The sequence below is a fragment of the Polypterus senegalus genome, chromosome 18, assembly GCF_016835505.1.
Source record: "Polypterus senegalus isolate Bchr_013 chromosome 18, ASM1683550v1, whole genome shotgun sequence".
Classification (NCBI taxonomy): Eukaryota; Metazoa; Chordata; class Cladistia; order Polypteriformes; family Polypteridae; genus Polypterus; species Polypterus senegalus.
The window spans coordinates 33,211,530-33,228,486 of NC_053171.1; the positions used below are offsets into that span (position 1 = coordinate 33,211,530).

Below are 16,957 nucleotides of genomic sequence, written 5' to 3' on the forward strand. Positions count from 1 at the left end.
GACGTACTAAACCTCCAGTTTCTATCCTTGCTTTTTCTTTCTGCACATAACCAATCACCACAAGATAAACGTCTTTGTGAAATTAAAACAAGTTATAAACTTAGACCTCGGAGTTTTCAGAACTTTAAATTATTAAAGCATGTGGGGGCACGATGCTTGCTGGGATGGAGTTTTCAGAAATTAAAAAAAAAAATCTTCATTATACATGCTTAATTATGCCATCCATTCAGGGTTGCGCCTATCCCAGCAAGCATCTTGTGCGAGGCAGGAGTAAATCCTGAATGAGACGCCAACACATCGCAGGGTGAATACGTGCAACATATAAAGTAGCAGGGTCAATAATACATAACAAACCCCCACATCCTACATGTCTTTGAAAGGAAAGTGAAACACGCCGAGTAGACCCACCAGAAAAACATGCAAACTCAAGGCAGGGAACACCCGGGACCCCCTTGCTGCTGCGAAGCAGCAGTGCAACCACCACGCCACCGTGCCCCCATATGCTTTAATACATTTTAAGTTCTGTACATTTTAAGTTTTGAAAACTCTGGGGTCTAGGTTTATAACTGGTTTTAATTTCACAAAGACGTTTATCGTGTGGTGATTGGTTATGTGCAGAAAGAAAAAACAAGGATTGGAACTGGAAGTTTAGTACGCTAGATAGAGACAGCGCGCATGTAATAAAGAAAGCCCGCTCAGAAGAACATCCATTGAATTTTGCGTTCGTGTCTCCGACCACCACATTACGAACCCAACATTTACACAATATTCCAGTTAAACCTGTGCGATACCCATTTATATATCCGGTTTTTTGGAGCCTCGTCACACTTGCCATAAAGTTCACTACACAGAACATACAACTGGGAACCCCTTAATGCAAGGGAGCAGCTCTATAGCCACGCCACCGTGCCCCCCGCCACCCATGTTTAATACATGCTTTAGTGCATTTCATCGTGAAGAAGATATCAAGTATTTCTCTTAGTATTCTGAATGTTCTTAGAGCAGGAACATCATGAAGTCAATGTGCGGCGATCGCTGTCTGCGCCTCACAGTGCAAGAGGAAGTCAGTTGAAGAAGCGCATAGAGATTAAAAACTGGGTCGGGGAACACTTAATATAAAGCATGTAATGTGCTACATTAATTAATGAAGGGGTTTGAGAAAATCTAGTAAATTGAACATTCATTTAAAGATGAAGTTTAGTTTGCGACATTCTACTGACAAAATAAACTATTAGAATAAAGTGTAAATGTCGACTTTAATCTCGACATAAATGGCGAGAATAAAGTGGAAATGTCGAGAATAAAGTCAACATGTCGACTTTAATCTCGACATTTAGATTTTTTTTTTCTTCACTGTGTCCGTACCAACGTTTCTTTGTTTTTGATGTTTTTGAACAAATCTGTATCCTTATACGTGAGAGTTCTGTATTTAATGAATGGTACCATCTGTTCTTACATTTTGCCTTCAGAATTGTCGCAGCGCTCTGCATTTTCACTTGGCGAGGACCGTTGTGCAAGAACAATGCACAGTAGCTTCTGAGGAGACAATGATAGACTGGCCATCTAGCTCTGTGAAGAGAATTATGTGTTCTGTTTTGTGTGCTGTATTTACCACATTTTTTGACAACCATTGCACGCCCCACATACCTGGAAGGTGGTCTCTCTCTGAACTACCTTTCACAAGATTTCTTTCGGTTTTTTTGTTGTCATCTTAGGGATTTAAGGCAGTGGGGCTGTCAAAAGTCAGGGCCTGTTAGAGCCCATCGAGACATTCCTTGTGTGATTTTGGACTATACAAGTAATACGTTGTTGTTGTTACTGATGCATGCTGTTTTTCTGTGTCAGCTGGAGTAACCTACTTGTGTACGCCTAGATGACGTTCAACAGGACGTTTACAGCATAAACACATAATTCACAGCCTTCTCGATTTTTTAAGTTGTTACATCTCTGTTACAATCAAATCAGTAAATGTTCACCGTGTATGTGACAAAATATCAAGATACAATGTATGAAACAAAGTCTCAGTATATAGTAGTGAAAGGACAGTCAGTCAGTGTCCAATCCATAACCTAACACGGGGTCACGGGGGTCTGCTGGAGCCAATCACAGCCAGCACAGGGCACAAGGCAGGAACAAACCTCAGGCAGGGCACCAGCCCACCACAGGGCACACACACTAGGGACAATTGGGATCGCCAATACACCTAACCTGCATGTCATTGGACTGTATGAGGAAACCAGAGCACCCAGAAGAAACCCACGCAGACACAGGGAGAACATGCAGACTCCACGCATGGAGGACCCAGGAAGCGAACTCAGGTCTCCTTACTGTGAGGCAGCAGCGCTACCACTGCGCCACCGTGGTGAAAGGACAAACTTTAAAAATCAATATACAAACAGGTACCACTAGCTAAGCAGAGGAAAGGTACGCTACGACACGTGGTGACAGGTACAACAGTGGTTGGCGCGTGAGAAAGAAGGGCCCCGCCCAGCTCCCCATGCCCCTCGGCCCGCCGCCTCAGTCTCAGATTATCGCAAATAAATCGCTGCTACAAGCGAACTATAATACTTAGCTTGATGAGAGAAGTCGCAAAATCAACCGGAATGAATCAGATTATAGAAAAAAAAATCCAATCTAAATCCGTTAAGTAGTTTTCTCAGGAAAAGCGGACAGAAAGACAGACTTTGGATTTTATACATATAGAGATGTACTGTGAAAAATGAATTAGGTCCCAAACAGCACCTTGTATCCAATTAAGAAACAGTTTAGAATGAAAATGTTGACCTTCCTGGACATGAATATGAGATCCCTGAGTTACTGTAATTGGCCATTTCTGTTGGCTCACTTAGTGTCTCATTTTTGTTTGTCTTCTGGTTAAGGACTAAATGAACAATTCTGAATCTTAAAAAGTAAGTTTATTCAAATCAATGGCTGTAACGAAAACCAGGCACCACTGTGGCCTTCTTTGATCTGAGTTTCACACCTCTGGTTTAAGACGTCTGTCTCTTCAGGCTTTGCACTTTTCCCTGAGTACGCCTGTTGCTTTGTTGTTCTCTTCTGGAAAGTTGAGTGTCAAAGTCGAGTGGATGTAGAACAATCTTCATAATCAAAATTTTACTATGGCAAAAGTAACTATAAAATTTAAAATGAAAAAGCCAGTGTAACTGTTCCAAAGTTAATCTCTGTGTAGTATTCAATAAGGGCAGCACTGGACGTGTGAGTGTAAAGGTCGGTGTCTGCAGGATAATGTATGGTTCGTCTTCTTTTTCTGAGTTTGACAAGAGAAACCTATTTCTGTTGTAAATGTCATCAACTTGACAAGACTGTTTTTTAAATGTATGTAAAACAGGAGAGGAGATGATCACGTATTTACATGTCACACTTATAGAGGAATAGCCAGATTCTGAAAAGCAATTAAAAAATGCAAATTTGAAAAATTGAAAAGCAAATTAAAGTTCACTTTTATACCAGGATCATTTTCCTCACTGCAGATGTTTCACTTGGACATCATGCAAAAACTTAGACCCTTTTAATTAGAAAAAGGGGTTCAGTGTTATCATTTCGTTAGAATATCACTTCAGTAAGAAGGGTATCTGTGTCTCTGCTTAGGAGTTTTTAAATAAATATGGACTACTTGTGTCACAGAAAGAACAGCACATAAAGTGTAGCAAGTGGTGCAGCATGGTGTTTAGGGCCATGGTTCTTAAATTCAGCCTCAGGGACCCCTGTGGCTTCAGGTTTCCATCCCAACCAGCTTCTGCTTTTAATTGGACTCCTGCCTTAAATACTGTATGACTTCCTACCGCCTACATTTCAGTGTAAATCTCAAAACTACAACACTAAGTTTGGCTGAACACACGCTAAGGAGAAGCAGTTGGATCATCTGCTGGCTTTTTGCTGCTGGTGAGCTGCGTGTTTTGCTTGTCTCTTGTCGTTGTTTTAAGAGCTGGGAGCACATGAAGCATGTCTGCCAGCAGCAATCCAACAACTTCTAGGTTTGATGTCCGTGGACTTCTTTTAAATGATGTCTCACTGCCTTGTCTTGTGTGACGTTGTATAAACAGTACTTGTCCTTTATTTCCATCCCCGGGTGTGGTTAAATCTCTTTCTCAGGACGTATAATGCTGCTTGCGTCAAGGGGGGGGCGGCTCAATGCATGCTAAGGAGGTGCCGTCAGATCATCTGCTGTCTTTCTGCTGCTGTTCCGCTGCTATCAGTCTTCCGTGCTGTACTCCGCCCTCCCTCAATCAAACCTAACAGTCACTTAAAACAAAAAAGGCTTCAGCCTGGCTGGGACGCTGTAATACTTTCAAATTTTACTGCTTTCATATTTTTTACCTTTCTCTGCATGTGTATCGTGCCATCGCTTGTTTGAGTCTTTCAAATTTCACTGCTTTCATAATCTCTTATTTGTCTTTTTTTCTCTCCAACGCTTTTGGGTCTCTTTTCTCTGCGCTGCTTTCTTCTTCTTTCGTTGACGTTTCATCTAGAAAGTATTGTCGTTATACGCTTTATATGTGCTGAGAGCACAGGATCTGTGTGTGCTACATGCCTTTACACCAGTGGCCTCCAAACTTTTTGACACCAAAGACTGCTTTACTAGAAGCAAATTTTTTCAGGGACCGGTGGGGTGGGGTTGGAGGGTTGGAGTTTGTGGGGTGATTATGAGCGGGTTTGTAGGACAGTTTTATACACAATTTACATTACATTTCTATTATTATTAAGTTATAATTTAGTAATAGAAATTATACAGCTTACCATAATGCAGAATCAGTGAGAGCCCTGACCTTGTTTTCCTGCAACCAGATGATCCCATTTGGGGATGATGGAAGACAGTGACACGTGAAGTGTGTTGTTTATGTTCAGTCTACTCTGTAGTCTCATTTTGGTTGCTGTCACTGCAGAAAATGCTGCCTCACAAAGATAGGTTGTTTGACATGGAAGCAGCTTCAATAGATTCTTTCGCGTTATTTGAATCTTCTCCTGTCTACAGGTTATGCTGACGAGAATTTTTCTCAGCATTTCCTTGCAATGATACACTTTCAGGGTGTGAATGATGCCCAAATCCAATGGCTGAAGTACTGCTGTGCAATTGTGTGGGAGGAATTCAACGCGAACATTATCAAAATGTGGAAGCATGTTGTGGGCAGTACAGTTATCAATCAGGAGCCAAATCATCCTTTTCTTCTTCTTCTTCATATTGTGAGGTTTCTGAACTCTTTTGGGATCCCCCCCACCCAACAGGAACTAAACACTGAAGTGTGTCCCGAAATGCAATTGCCTCGTCTGTGTAAGATTGTTTGTCCGTTACCGGGGAAAGGCAACAGTAGGCTCACAGTGTGTTGTCCCGTTGACAGAGGTCCCAAGAGAGTTTAAAAACCTCACATTTTCTTGAATGAGTACCGCATTAATAAGAATGTTTCTTGAACGAGCATCACTGAACCACATAAAAACAGCTTTTTCAGCGTCTTCAAATGTAGCAGTTCGCAGACATTTGCAACCCGAGATTTTTCATCTTTTTTGCTTATAACAAAGACATATGCATTGCATTTGTCATTCCAACAGATTGCACATCACAAACATTAACACTGTTATCGTTTTTTCGTGTCTGCTGTTTCTATAGGAGGGTGACAATGAGTTAAATTCCAATGGATGTTTTTCAAATATTGACGTGCAATAAGCAAAAGGTATCACTGAAAACCACAGAAAACAAAAACAGCAAAAAAACATTACGAGGAAAGTTTGAAGAAAGAAAATTTTTTAACAATGTTTCTGTTTGGGGATCGTTGTGCAAATGTGCACAACTGAGCTGTGACCACAGAACTAACTGCTCTGTGGATGATTCATTCAAGCATTTCAAGGTCACTTCGTTGTAATGAAAGTATCTGCCGCTGAATGTACTTCATAGTAACGAGATTTCTATAGACTCGTGTCATATGGGAAAACTGTCAGAAACATAAAAATACTTTGTTGTAATGCTCTCTCACCTCGGTCTCTTTCCTCTCTCTGTGCCGCTGCAAAGCCCCGCCCGCCTAGCGTTCTGAAAAGTGTCCTCAGTGATGGGGGAATCCTTTTTGCTGTAGCCCTTCACTGAGTGAGTCTCCGATGCCGGCAGTTTTCTCGCGGCCCGGCTGTCAGACAGGCGTGGCCTGGTAGTGGGCCGCAGACCGAGGGTTGGAGACCCCTGCTTTACACGACTGAGATGCAGTCGCTCCTCCAAGACCCCCTCTTAAATGGTGATAGGGAAACAAATAGTTTTTTGTTTTTACCTCCACTTTGGTCAATCAGCTGCTGGGTTGCTGCTGCTGCCGTGCCGTGTGATCTGCATTTCACACAGCGCTTCGAACATTTTAAAGCCTGTACAGCAGCTGTCCTAGTCTTTGTCTTTTATTTCCAGCCCCGGGCGTGGTTAAATCTTTTGGCACAAAGTCTCATCTAGCAGAACGTAAGTTCTTGGTATTTTTTTGTTTTAGTAAGAATCTGAAAATCTAACAACATCACATTAAAGTTAGATAAATTCTGAAAAGAATGATACCAAACATATATATGTAGGTTTTAAAATAAGCCGGATTTAAAGTGTGACAAAAAACTCGCATAAAATCGTTGCACAAAATCATTGCACTTTTAGGCTCAAGATTTTATATACTGTATATAGAGTAAATACAATAATATAATATATATATATCTATATAAAATGTATATATTATAAGTAGGACTTTATGACAAACACCCTCCGAACCCTCCACCAGCACATCGTCCTCCCCTCCATTACTTATTTGCTGTATATTTTGCCTTGGATTCCTGTAAGTCTAATCATGATCCTCTGATAATGATTCCTGGTAGGAGTCAAAAGCTTAGGAATAAAAAACTATTTTAAGTTACTTGATTCATTTAATATACTGTATAATATTATTAATAATAATAATAAATATATATAATAAAAGTTAATAATCATATCATTATTATTATATAATATATAGGCCAATGCCTGTCCTTCTGTCATGTGATCATTCATGAACTAGAACCTTCATATTGGTCTTAATTGAAAGCTTATGACCTAATACAGTATGTTCTGGAAATTCAAAAAAATGCAGGTAGCGGGAACCTGTTGAGGACTTTAATTGGATGGGCAGAAAAGCTTTTTGTGATTAAAGCATGGTCTCCATAAGCCCATCTATTGACAGTCACCCAGGACACAATATAGATGTTCAGAATTCATAATCAAGTGTGTTTTTAAACAAAGGGCACAGAGTTTATTGTTGTTTAAATCTAGCCTTTCGTAGTGGCATGAACTTGGCAAAACCAGAGGTCCACGTGTTTCACTAGTTTTTCATATCTTTTATGTATTTTCTGTTGTTTTAGTAATTGTGTATTGCCCATTTAACTATGCTATTCCTTGTGCTTTGTGGGTAAAGCCCAAAGAGGCAGGGCCCCCTGATGCCACTCCTTCTGTGCCATATTTAAGGTTAGGGCTGAGTAAGTTCATATCAGGAAATCATTGCTTGTGTTAGGATTATTTGTCAGTATTTCTATTTTTGTTTGATTTACTATTTTTTTGCAACCTTCTATCATGTTTTGGACTTGCTAGCACTTGGATAGCCTTTTATGCAACTCTTTTGCTTGATTTTGCTCCTTTAGGCTTTTTCTTTGCATTTTTCTTTCTTTTTTTTGGTTAACAATGAATCATTTATTTAAAAGCATCTTAATTGCCATTTTGTACACAAGTAGATGATTTACTGTACTCTATCCTCTTGTGGGACTTTTCTTAGATGTTTTGGAACATTACAAGTTATTGAAACCAGCTGTCCATTTTTGAGGCCTCCCAGGCTGGAACCATAAGTTAGCAGTTGGAGTAAGCTGGACTGGGGTGGGCCCTTATCTGGGCAGGCTGATGAAGGTCCTTACCTGCCTTTTGTGGAGCATTTTGGAGGCCTCACACCATTTTTGTTATGTTTGAGTCCTACCCACAATATGAGTTTCACATTACAGTAGTCTTCTAAAGTCAAAATAAGAGGCAAAAAAGACCAGCCAATTAAATAATGAGATCAGTTTGATGGAGAAAAACTCACTGATTGAGAAACTGGCTGGCACAAAAATCTGAAGCTGCAGTGGGCCTCCAGGACGGGGATTGGAAACCATCAATCTGAGTTCCCAGAAGTTAAGCCACAAAGTTCCCAGTGCAATCCCCACTTCTTACTCAATTAAACTACAGATTAAAGCAAAATAATAATAAATGATGTCAGTTGAGTCGACTTAGATCAGGGGTGTCAAACATTATTGCAATAGATATTGTAAGATGAACGCATATGTGCAAATGGGATCTGTTGGCCAGCTTGCCATTTCATTATTGGTTGCCTGCTGATTAAAGAAACAACTGTGCTGAATCTTTTAAAGCAAGTCAAATACAATCAAGACAAACTACTTTTCATTATAACAAGTAAATAGTTTCTAATTAAACAGCTTTCTGGAACAAAAAGCTACAGCCACTGCAGCTTTCAAGGGTTAGTGTTTGACACCCCTGATCATAAACAGTAATATAGTCAATGAGAAATTACAATGACAAGTTTTGTCACACGTGTGAAATCATTGAGCAAACATGAGAAGCAGTCATTGTGTGATACATACATGGTTAGCTCAAAATGTACAGGCCTTAATAAATAGTCATTTTTATTTCATATGTGTACAGTGAGTTGTACAGTACAAACACTATAAGGTACAAACATTACAAAAACTGGTCAAATTCTCAGGCTGACGGCCAAATTAACACAAGATTGGTTTCAGCAACACCAAAAAGGATAAATTATAAAAAAGAATCTGCTAACCCAAAGAAGCCCTTTACCAAGACCCCCTGTGCAAAGGGCACATGCAGCGGGCCTACATGTGCTGCTATGCCCATGCATGGCTGTCATGCATTTAAAAGTGCACAAGCAAGCATATGGCTTTGACGCCCTTGACACAAGAGCAGCACGTCCCTTTAGCACATGCCATTGGGACTGCTGGTCATTGCTGAGCATTTATACAATAACAAAATACAAAATAAGCATCAATCTTTAACCAGAAGATCAACATAAAGACATCCTACAAGTGTGTTTCTGATGACCTGAAGCTGGGGATCCATAGCACATTCTGAAGCCCTTCTCATGCAAACATGTAAAGCGATAAACAAAAGGCAAGATGCAGGTGGGCCTCTTTTGCAAGTCTTCTGATGCGTCTGAAATTCTTTGTTACTACTTAGCATGAGCAAGGCTTGCAAACAAATTATTTTATATTTTCTTGGTGGTTTCTCTTATGGTTTGCACATTGGCTAGTGCTGCTGCCTCACTACTCCAGGATACATGGTTCCAATTTTTGGTCTGGTCTGTGGTCCTAGAAACATCAGCTGTCCTTCCACACACCAGGTATATGTGTTTTAGGTTAACCGGTTAATCTAAATTGGCATCATAGTAATTGTGGGTGGGGGTATGTGTGGCATTGTGCCCTGAGGTGATCTGACACTCCTTCCTGAATTACCACTAGTACTGCCTGGATTGCTTCTGGGTCATATACAACTGCAAAATGGATTATGCAGGTTGGAAAATGGTGGCTGAATGAATGTTTTTTTTTTAAATTATTATTATGTTGCATGGCCCTCCTCAGAATTTCTCACTTTGCACCAGTGAGAAAGATCTTTCATTAACTTATATTTAAAACCTGTTTTTATGATTCATTGGAAGGAATGAATGGGCTTTATGATGGACTGATGCTCTGTCCAAGCTTTCCCACCACTCATAGAAAAGGCTCTAACCTCCCATAGACCTGAGATGGTTTAAATTCTTTGGAAATGGCCCTTTCTCCGACCTTTTTTGGTTTTTAATACAGGCAGAGACTGGAGTTGAGGCTTTTCAAACAGAAAGAGGACATGGGCCCCTGCCATTGCTTGAAGGCCCTCTTGCCCTTACAAGTCATACAGCCTGTATCCATTGTTTGCATGTCGGGAGATTTTAAAGAAGAGCGTTATTGTTTCACCTGCTTGATCTTTATAGACATTCTTCTCAGCAACAGCCTCCCTACATAGTGGAAACTCAGTGAATGTTTTATCATTTTGACTTCTGTAGGTGGGATAGAATTACTGTATTATTTAAAATTGCAATGGCTGGAACAAAAGAAAAACAAACACGATCCAGACAACTTGTTGAGCCTTCTTACAGGAATTATGACCTGTTGTGAACTCAAGTACTTTGGGGTAAAATTAAACTGGAAATGTGAACATGACAGCAGGCGTTTCATGCTGCTTATTGCCAGTATTTAACAGTAAGGAACACAGGTGGCTTAGCCACTAGTGGTAATGAATACTTAACTGCACTTAAGAGTAACATTTATGTGTATGAAAGCTGGTTTAGTTGTTTTCAGACACTGATTAGAAAATCTTATGCTGTAAACTCTTCAAAGTAGCTTTTGCAAATAATTTCACTCTTGAGGTCTGAGGCAAATGGGAGCTTAAAGTTCAAACACTGGAAGTGTGGCTTGCTGTTTTCCCATTTTAGTCTGCATATACACAACCATCTCACCAAAAACAGACCTAGTGGAAGTCTACAAGCAGACATTTTATCTAATGGATGGATTTTGCTTACTCATGCCTGCATTGCTGCAAGCAAAGCTGTTGCGGACATTCTACTTATTTAGTGGAGAGCAGAATTCTTGAAACACTTTGCTTAGAGAAATTCATTATGTTATTCTGCCACAGACGTGCAGGTATCTATCTATCTATCTATCTATCTATCTATCTATCTATCTATCTATCTATCTATCTATCTATCTATCTATCTATCTATCTATCTAAAAAGTGATTGTTAAACCTAAAATGGCGCAGTCTGAATGAGTGTGCCCTGTGACTGACTGGTGCTCCACCTTGTTTTGGTTCCTGTCTTATAGTTAATGCTCCCAGAACAGGCACTGGCTCTCCCACACTGGATAAGTGGACCAGAAAATGGGTGGATGGATGGATTTTGCTAAACCAGGGAGGAAGTTAATTTTTTATCACATGCCAAGTCTTGAAAGGGTTGGCTGACTTAAAAAAATATCTTTAAATGTTTCCATGAGAAGAAATGATAAATGAAGCAAGGAGGAGGTCATCTTTTATCATCTTTTGTTAAGGCAAGGACAATGTTATTTTACTAGGATTTTACTTTTAGGGAAATGTTAATATTTTACTAGGCTTCATGCTTCCCTACAGCACCTCAACCCTTCCTAAAAATGTGTAGTTGAGAGATTAATTTCTAGAACATCTGTGAATTTCCTAAGAACAAATACATGAAAACAGGGAGAGAGCTGACTGTGCAGTTGTAAGTGGCACTTTATCTGGAGTGGTGGTAGCTGGGAACATTATGTGAATGGCAGACCCAATAAGCAGCTTTTTCAGTAATTTAGAGTACTGATCTTGCAAGTGAAAAAATCACCCTGCTACAGTATCTCTGTCTTGTGAAATATTATCCTAAACATTATATTTGGAGAATAGATTACCAAATCTAAGTGGTTAATTTTGCTAAGAACCAGTTTATCTCATATTAGGATCTATCCTGCAGCAGCTGTGGCAAATACCTTTTCATTTGTTCCACCACTAGGGAACACTAGCAGAAATACTTTGCTCCATTTTCAAATTTCATTAAGACTGAAGTTCTCAGGGAGCCAAGCCATGCCAGGTAAGCAATACTTTGAAACATAAAGTCCTGATTGGTGACCCATAAAAAAAAAATGGATCAAATGAAGAGTAGAAAAGGATGGCAGTTGGTTCAAATTGTGAATCCTTCAGATGCACTCTGGTGTTATTAGGGTAGTTTATCATGGTTAATCTTGTACACTTGCAGCCAGTAAAGGTGTCTCACAGAGGTAGCTTGTCTGCCCCACACCTCCTCCTTGCAGCTAGCAGGCATAGGAGAGTCCAGCTCTGACCCTGGCCAGTTTTCACTCTGTGTTAGCTCTGCAATGTCTACTGTATATAGTAATGTAGACACAAAGCAGGCTAAGCAGCACCTCGTTACTCAGTAGAAAAAACATCATCTATTAAAATAATGTACAAAGGACACCAATTAAAAAAGACGTACAGTTAAAAATATTAATTTATGTTAAAAAATTCCTGTCATCTTCAACGATGAAATGAGGACCGTTTGTGGATTTGTACAGCTGGTTCTTGTTCTTTCTGATGCTCTGTCATTGGCTCTGTAGGCCTGCCTGATGGCCATATGAGCCATCCCAACACAGTCCAATGACATCACTAAGCCAAACACTGAACTTCTGCAGCCTCCCATACTGTTCGTAGCTCCAGGTGAAGTCTTGTGCATTTGGTGCGGCACACATGTTCACTCTAACCTGGATTCTTAAGCTTTTCTCCTGTATTCCATTTCAATAGAAAGACATTTCCCTTGTGAGGCCCCGAGGATCACCAGCAGACAACACAAATTCTTGATCCTCGTTCTTTGTAAATTACTCTCGCGCACACCTCCTCTCCTAGAGGGTTGTCTTTTATCATCTAGCTTCTCCTCTGCCTGCCTATTTTAACCTGAAGACTTCACGTCTGTAGTTCTGTTTTCTTAGATCGCTGCTCTCTATTATAAGGATCTCATTGGACAAACAATTCCTAGCACAGTTACAAGAACTGCTTAGATCCAGCCCATAATTTTGAAATTAATTGCCCAATGACCAGGTCTTCCAACTGGACAGCAGATGTCAGCATTCAGCCCAGGTTAGGATAGCTGGCTAGGAATGAAGATCTGGCAGGAGCAAATGCAAATGCTAAGGGCTTTGGGTGGCTTTATTTGTTTGTTCTTGCTCTCACGTTATTCAACAGCTGATTCAAACAGCAAGTGTCTCCAGTAGTCAGGATTTATGATCCAGTCGTCGCTCTACAGCCTGCAGCAGAAGCTCTGAGTACTGCTCCAGTAGGGCCAAGGTGCGTTCACCATCCTGTAGGGCCCTATGGTTGATTTGTGGAGGCTCATCCACAGAGTCCAGCTCTGTGCGCATAGTGGAGAACGTCTGAGACAGAATTTCCACTATCTCCTGTTTCTCTGGGCTTGACTCCCTACTGTCACTTCGGACCTGAGAAATGAGACATAAGCATAGCAGCCAGTAAAACTGGATGTAGCACAGAACAGCATATTTGACAAAAAATACCCAATTTGTATACGCATTTTAATCATTCAAAATGAAACATACATAAGAATGGCCACATTGCTAGAGGACTCTAAGTGATAAATGTAAAATCAACTAGCTGGATGGATGTTAAAAATGTACCCTGAGTATTTCAATGACTGGAAGAGTTGGACACAAGCAGTTTTTCAGTGAGGAATGGATGTTTCAGCAGGGTGCTGGACAAGTACCTGAGATTTTACAATGAGAAGACTGAGGTGGGCAGAAGAAATCAGTAAAGAGATTTCCTCTTACATCACAATATTAGGTGTCTACTGAATGGGTGATCATTCCAATGGTAATACAGGTACTTTACCTCTGAGTATAAGGAGGACAACAGGGAGAATGGGCATGTGGAAGACAAAGTAGGGTGCAGTGGGAGAAAAAGCCCAGAGGTCAAGTTAACGAGACAGAATGGACATGCTTACTGTTCTGTAGAGGCTCATGGCTTGGTGCAGACTTCTCTGTAGGTCTCTTGCCACTAGCCTGCAGTTCTCCACACTGACTGCTGAGGCTGCTGGAAATAGTGTAGAAGAATAAAAATGTTAGCCGGAATCCAGTCACTGGGCACAAACATCTAAAATAAAGCGCACACAGACTGGAAGTAAAGGGGAGATGCAGACAAAGAAGGGAAAATGAAAGAATGAATGATGCATCTCACCCAGCAGAGAAGAACGGACTATGGATGAACAGAGGAAGCAGTGAACGGCGGAAGAGACAGGCCAAAAACTTGAAGAGAAGAAGAGCAGTGGAACAGCCAGGCAGTGAGGTGCCATGCAGGCAGACAGAAGAGTGAAGGAGGGCATGCGTCTGCTCAAACCTGTGTCCAATGAGGGCAATGGATATGGAGGTCTGGGGATGAGCTCCTGGCTGGAGGTGTCTTTATGAGCTTCGGAAGACTCCTCAGAAGGCAGTTCAGCCTTGCCTGCAGCAGAATGTGAAATTGTGCTCTGCTCTTCCTGGTTCTTGTGTACCAACTCCTCAAACACTGGTGTCTGCTTTCCTTGGGGAGAGACACTGGGGGCTTCCATCTCCTCCATAAACACCTTACCCTTTGAGCTTGGCGAGAAAGAGGCAAATGAGGGTTTGTCTGGCAGAGGCTGGCCAATGTCCAGACTCAAGTGAGGTTTCCCATTTCCTGAAGAAGGCAGCTTGGTTTGTAAGTTCTTTTGGGGATTCAAACCTGCACTGATTGTTGGTGTGACTGCCACTTTGGGGAGGGATATGATGGGGCAAGGCAGCACTACTGTCTGCTTTGGCTTGTCAGAAGGGATTGTTTTACAAGTTCCATTCAAAGTGTCTACTGAGGCTCTTCTAAGGTCGCTACCATTCTCATTAGAAGGCATGCTCAGTGTCTCTTCAGATTCAGTCAGGTTTAGATTGTCTCCCATGGACACTGAACGGGACATCTTCGCCATAGAGCTGGTTGTTGGATTCATGTAAGAGCGTGTTTTTGTGGTCCTGGAGCAATCTCTGAATTGAGGGGAAGTGGGCCCAGCTCCCATGGCACGTCTTTGGCTTGGCTTTCCTTCTTTTTCAGATGGCTGTCCTGCCACAGACTGGACCTCCTTGACAGCAATGGTAGCAGACATTGTTTGGTCAGCTGAAAAGCAGTAAAAAATGATAATTGAATAGTTATGACATAATGGATACAGAAGAAACCCTCAGGTTTTTCAGTCCCCCTTTTGCAAACTTTCAACTGAACCCTAAGCTAAGCCTCAAACTACTATTCACTGTCAGACACAGTTATGTGATAGGTGGTGTCACCTGTCAGCAAGAGAACAGCAGTGTTCCAGTCATTTAGGTCAAAAGCCCACCATTCTGCACCACATTGTCTGATCAGAGCATTCATGAGACTGTGGCCCAAGAGGATGTACACCATGTTTCCCAAGATTTCAGATGAAAATACCTTACTAATGTCATCAAAAAGTCATTACAAGTGGCTTTCTTAAAATCAGCAGAAAAAAATCTGAAGATTCAACCATTCACAACATAGTGAGCGCTGAGCTTAGACATGTGATGTTCCAGTCATGTGCACACTCTACACTGCCACAGACTATCACTCCACGGCCTGAGGCCAAAATTGGTCAGGTGAAGAGGTATGAGATGGCTTCATGAAGTTAACCATAGTTATTTACAAAACTTGCATACAAAGTAGAAGCATGTTAAATAGGTGGGATAGGTGTAGCATCATCTCAAAATAGTCCCAAGGGCATGCATTTGTGTGATGCCCAACCAGTGAATATGGCTGTGTAGTGCCAGAAAGATGAGAAGAAATTTTGCACAAGGCTTCTCTGACACTATGTGGTTGCTATCAGGATAACACTTCCATGTAATAACAAGAATGCACTTCAACAAATATTTCCACAAACATTGCCTTATTTTTTTCCCTTGTATAGTTGGTTTATTTTTCTAAGAAATCCCAATGAATGTTTGTGTTCTTACCGCCCATCACTAGATCATGCACAGATTGAGCCTTCCTTATACACTGAGCCACAGCTATACTTTGACCCCCAGTTGAATAGCCTGATGGTTTCCCAGCCGTTCCAGTGCTTCGGCGATTCTCAATGATGGGATTCCTCTTCCTTAATGCAAATGGCAAGCGGGCTGCTTGTGGCTTTTCCACAGGCTGGATTGTTGTGATCTCTGCCAGACAGCTTTCTTTTGGCTTTTTGAGTTCATTCTCCATGATTGGCCGCACCTCCGAAACTGGAGGGCTTCCAGTGGTGTTGGCCCCTTTGGTGGGGGAAGGAAAAGGTGTACTCCTGCAGAACAGACACAAAAAATTCCACATCAAGAAGATGTGACTGATGTGTTCAGAGCAGTCAGGGTATACTGTACTCAGTATAAGCACACTATCTGTCTAATCAGGACTTACCTGTTAGATGAAGTCTGTGACAGGAATCGGGAGGATATGCTAACACTCTCTGTACCGCACAAGGTTTTACTTTGGCCCTCTGTGTGTAAAAATAACAACCTAGTTAACACTTTCAGCTGGCTACTGACATGCACCCTCCTCACAGGATCCACACCTCTGTCATTCCTTATTTGATGAGCACATGCAAGCAAGACTTATTTTCTCATCTGGGAAACAAATGTCTGCTTTCATGGTGGTTTTTCTGATAGTGTGCTGGTTGAAGCTTTATATGTTCCTCTACCTTTTTGGGAAAGTCAGTATAGCTGTTTACACCTGGGAGCTCAAAGTATTCCACAAGCTGTAGGCACTTGCTCATAAAATGCAACTCTCTCACATATATAGTATTACTCTTTTTTATCAAATCTTTATTGAGACACATAGAAAAAATAATTTATTCCACTTCCCTTGTTCTCTGTCAACTGTTTAATGTTTACAGCATGCTAAAGGATACAGTTAAGTCTCGTGTTTTTTAATGTTGAAGTTACTTTTTTTGCAATCATGACGTACATTAGTTTTCCATATGAAATTTCATTCTAAAGTGAAGCATATTGTATAAATTAAAAACAATCCCAATTAATAATGGAGCTTCCATGGAGGTCCCATTATAGAGAAAAGCCATACAACTTCCCGAATATGTTCATTTTTCAAGCCAACAATATTATTGAGTATTGATCTGTATCTTGAGATTACACACATATTGTAAAACAGCTTGTTCATGTTGTTTTAAGACGGTAAAAAAGGTACAAAGCAAATCATTGTTGTGGGATTCAATCATTTTAGAAGGAGATCAGCTGAGCGTGTCACTTCACCAACTACCCCATGTGATTTTATCCTTAACACCATTTCAGCCCCAGGAACATGGATTTACCTCCGAAA

The 16,957-nt window shown here is 40.9% G+C and overlaps 1 protein-coding gene across 2 annotated transcripts in view; it reads right to left on the reverse strand.

Annotated features, from left to right (window-relative positions):
* Positions 1-8,642: 8,642 nt before the first annotated feature.
* mapkbp1 (mitogen-activated protein kinase binding protein 1) overlaps positions 8,643-16,957 on the reverse strand; it is a 90,648-nt gene continuing 82,333 nt past the window's right edge. For both annotated transcript variants that reach the window (XM_039741056.1, XM_039741055.1), the window contains 5 exons: positions 16,043-16,121; positions 15,610-15,929; positions 13,985-14,767; positions 13,593-13,681; positions 8,643-13,074 (listed from right to left, as the gene is read on the reverse strand). In XM_039741056.1, the coding sequence (XP_039596990.1) occupies positions 12,853-13,074; positions 13,593-13,681; positions 13,985-14,767; positions 15,610-15,929; positions 16,043-16,121 (1,493 nt within the window). In that variant the 3' untranslated portion in view covers positions 8,643-12,852. The remainder of the gene's footprint in view (positions 13,075-13,592; positions 13,682-13,984; positions 14,768-15,609; positions 15,930-16,042; positions 16,122-16,957) is intronic.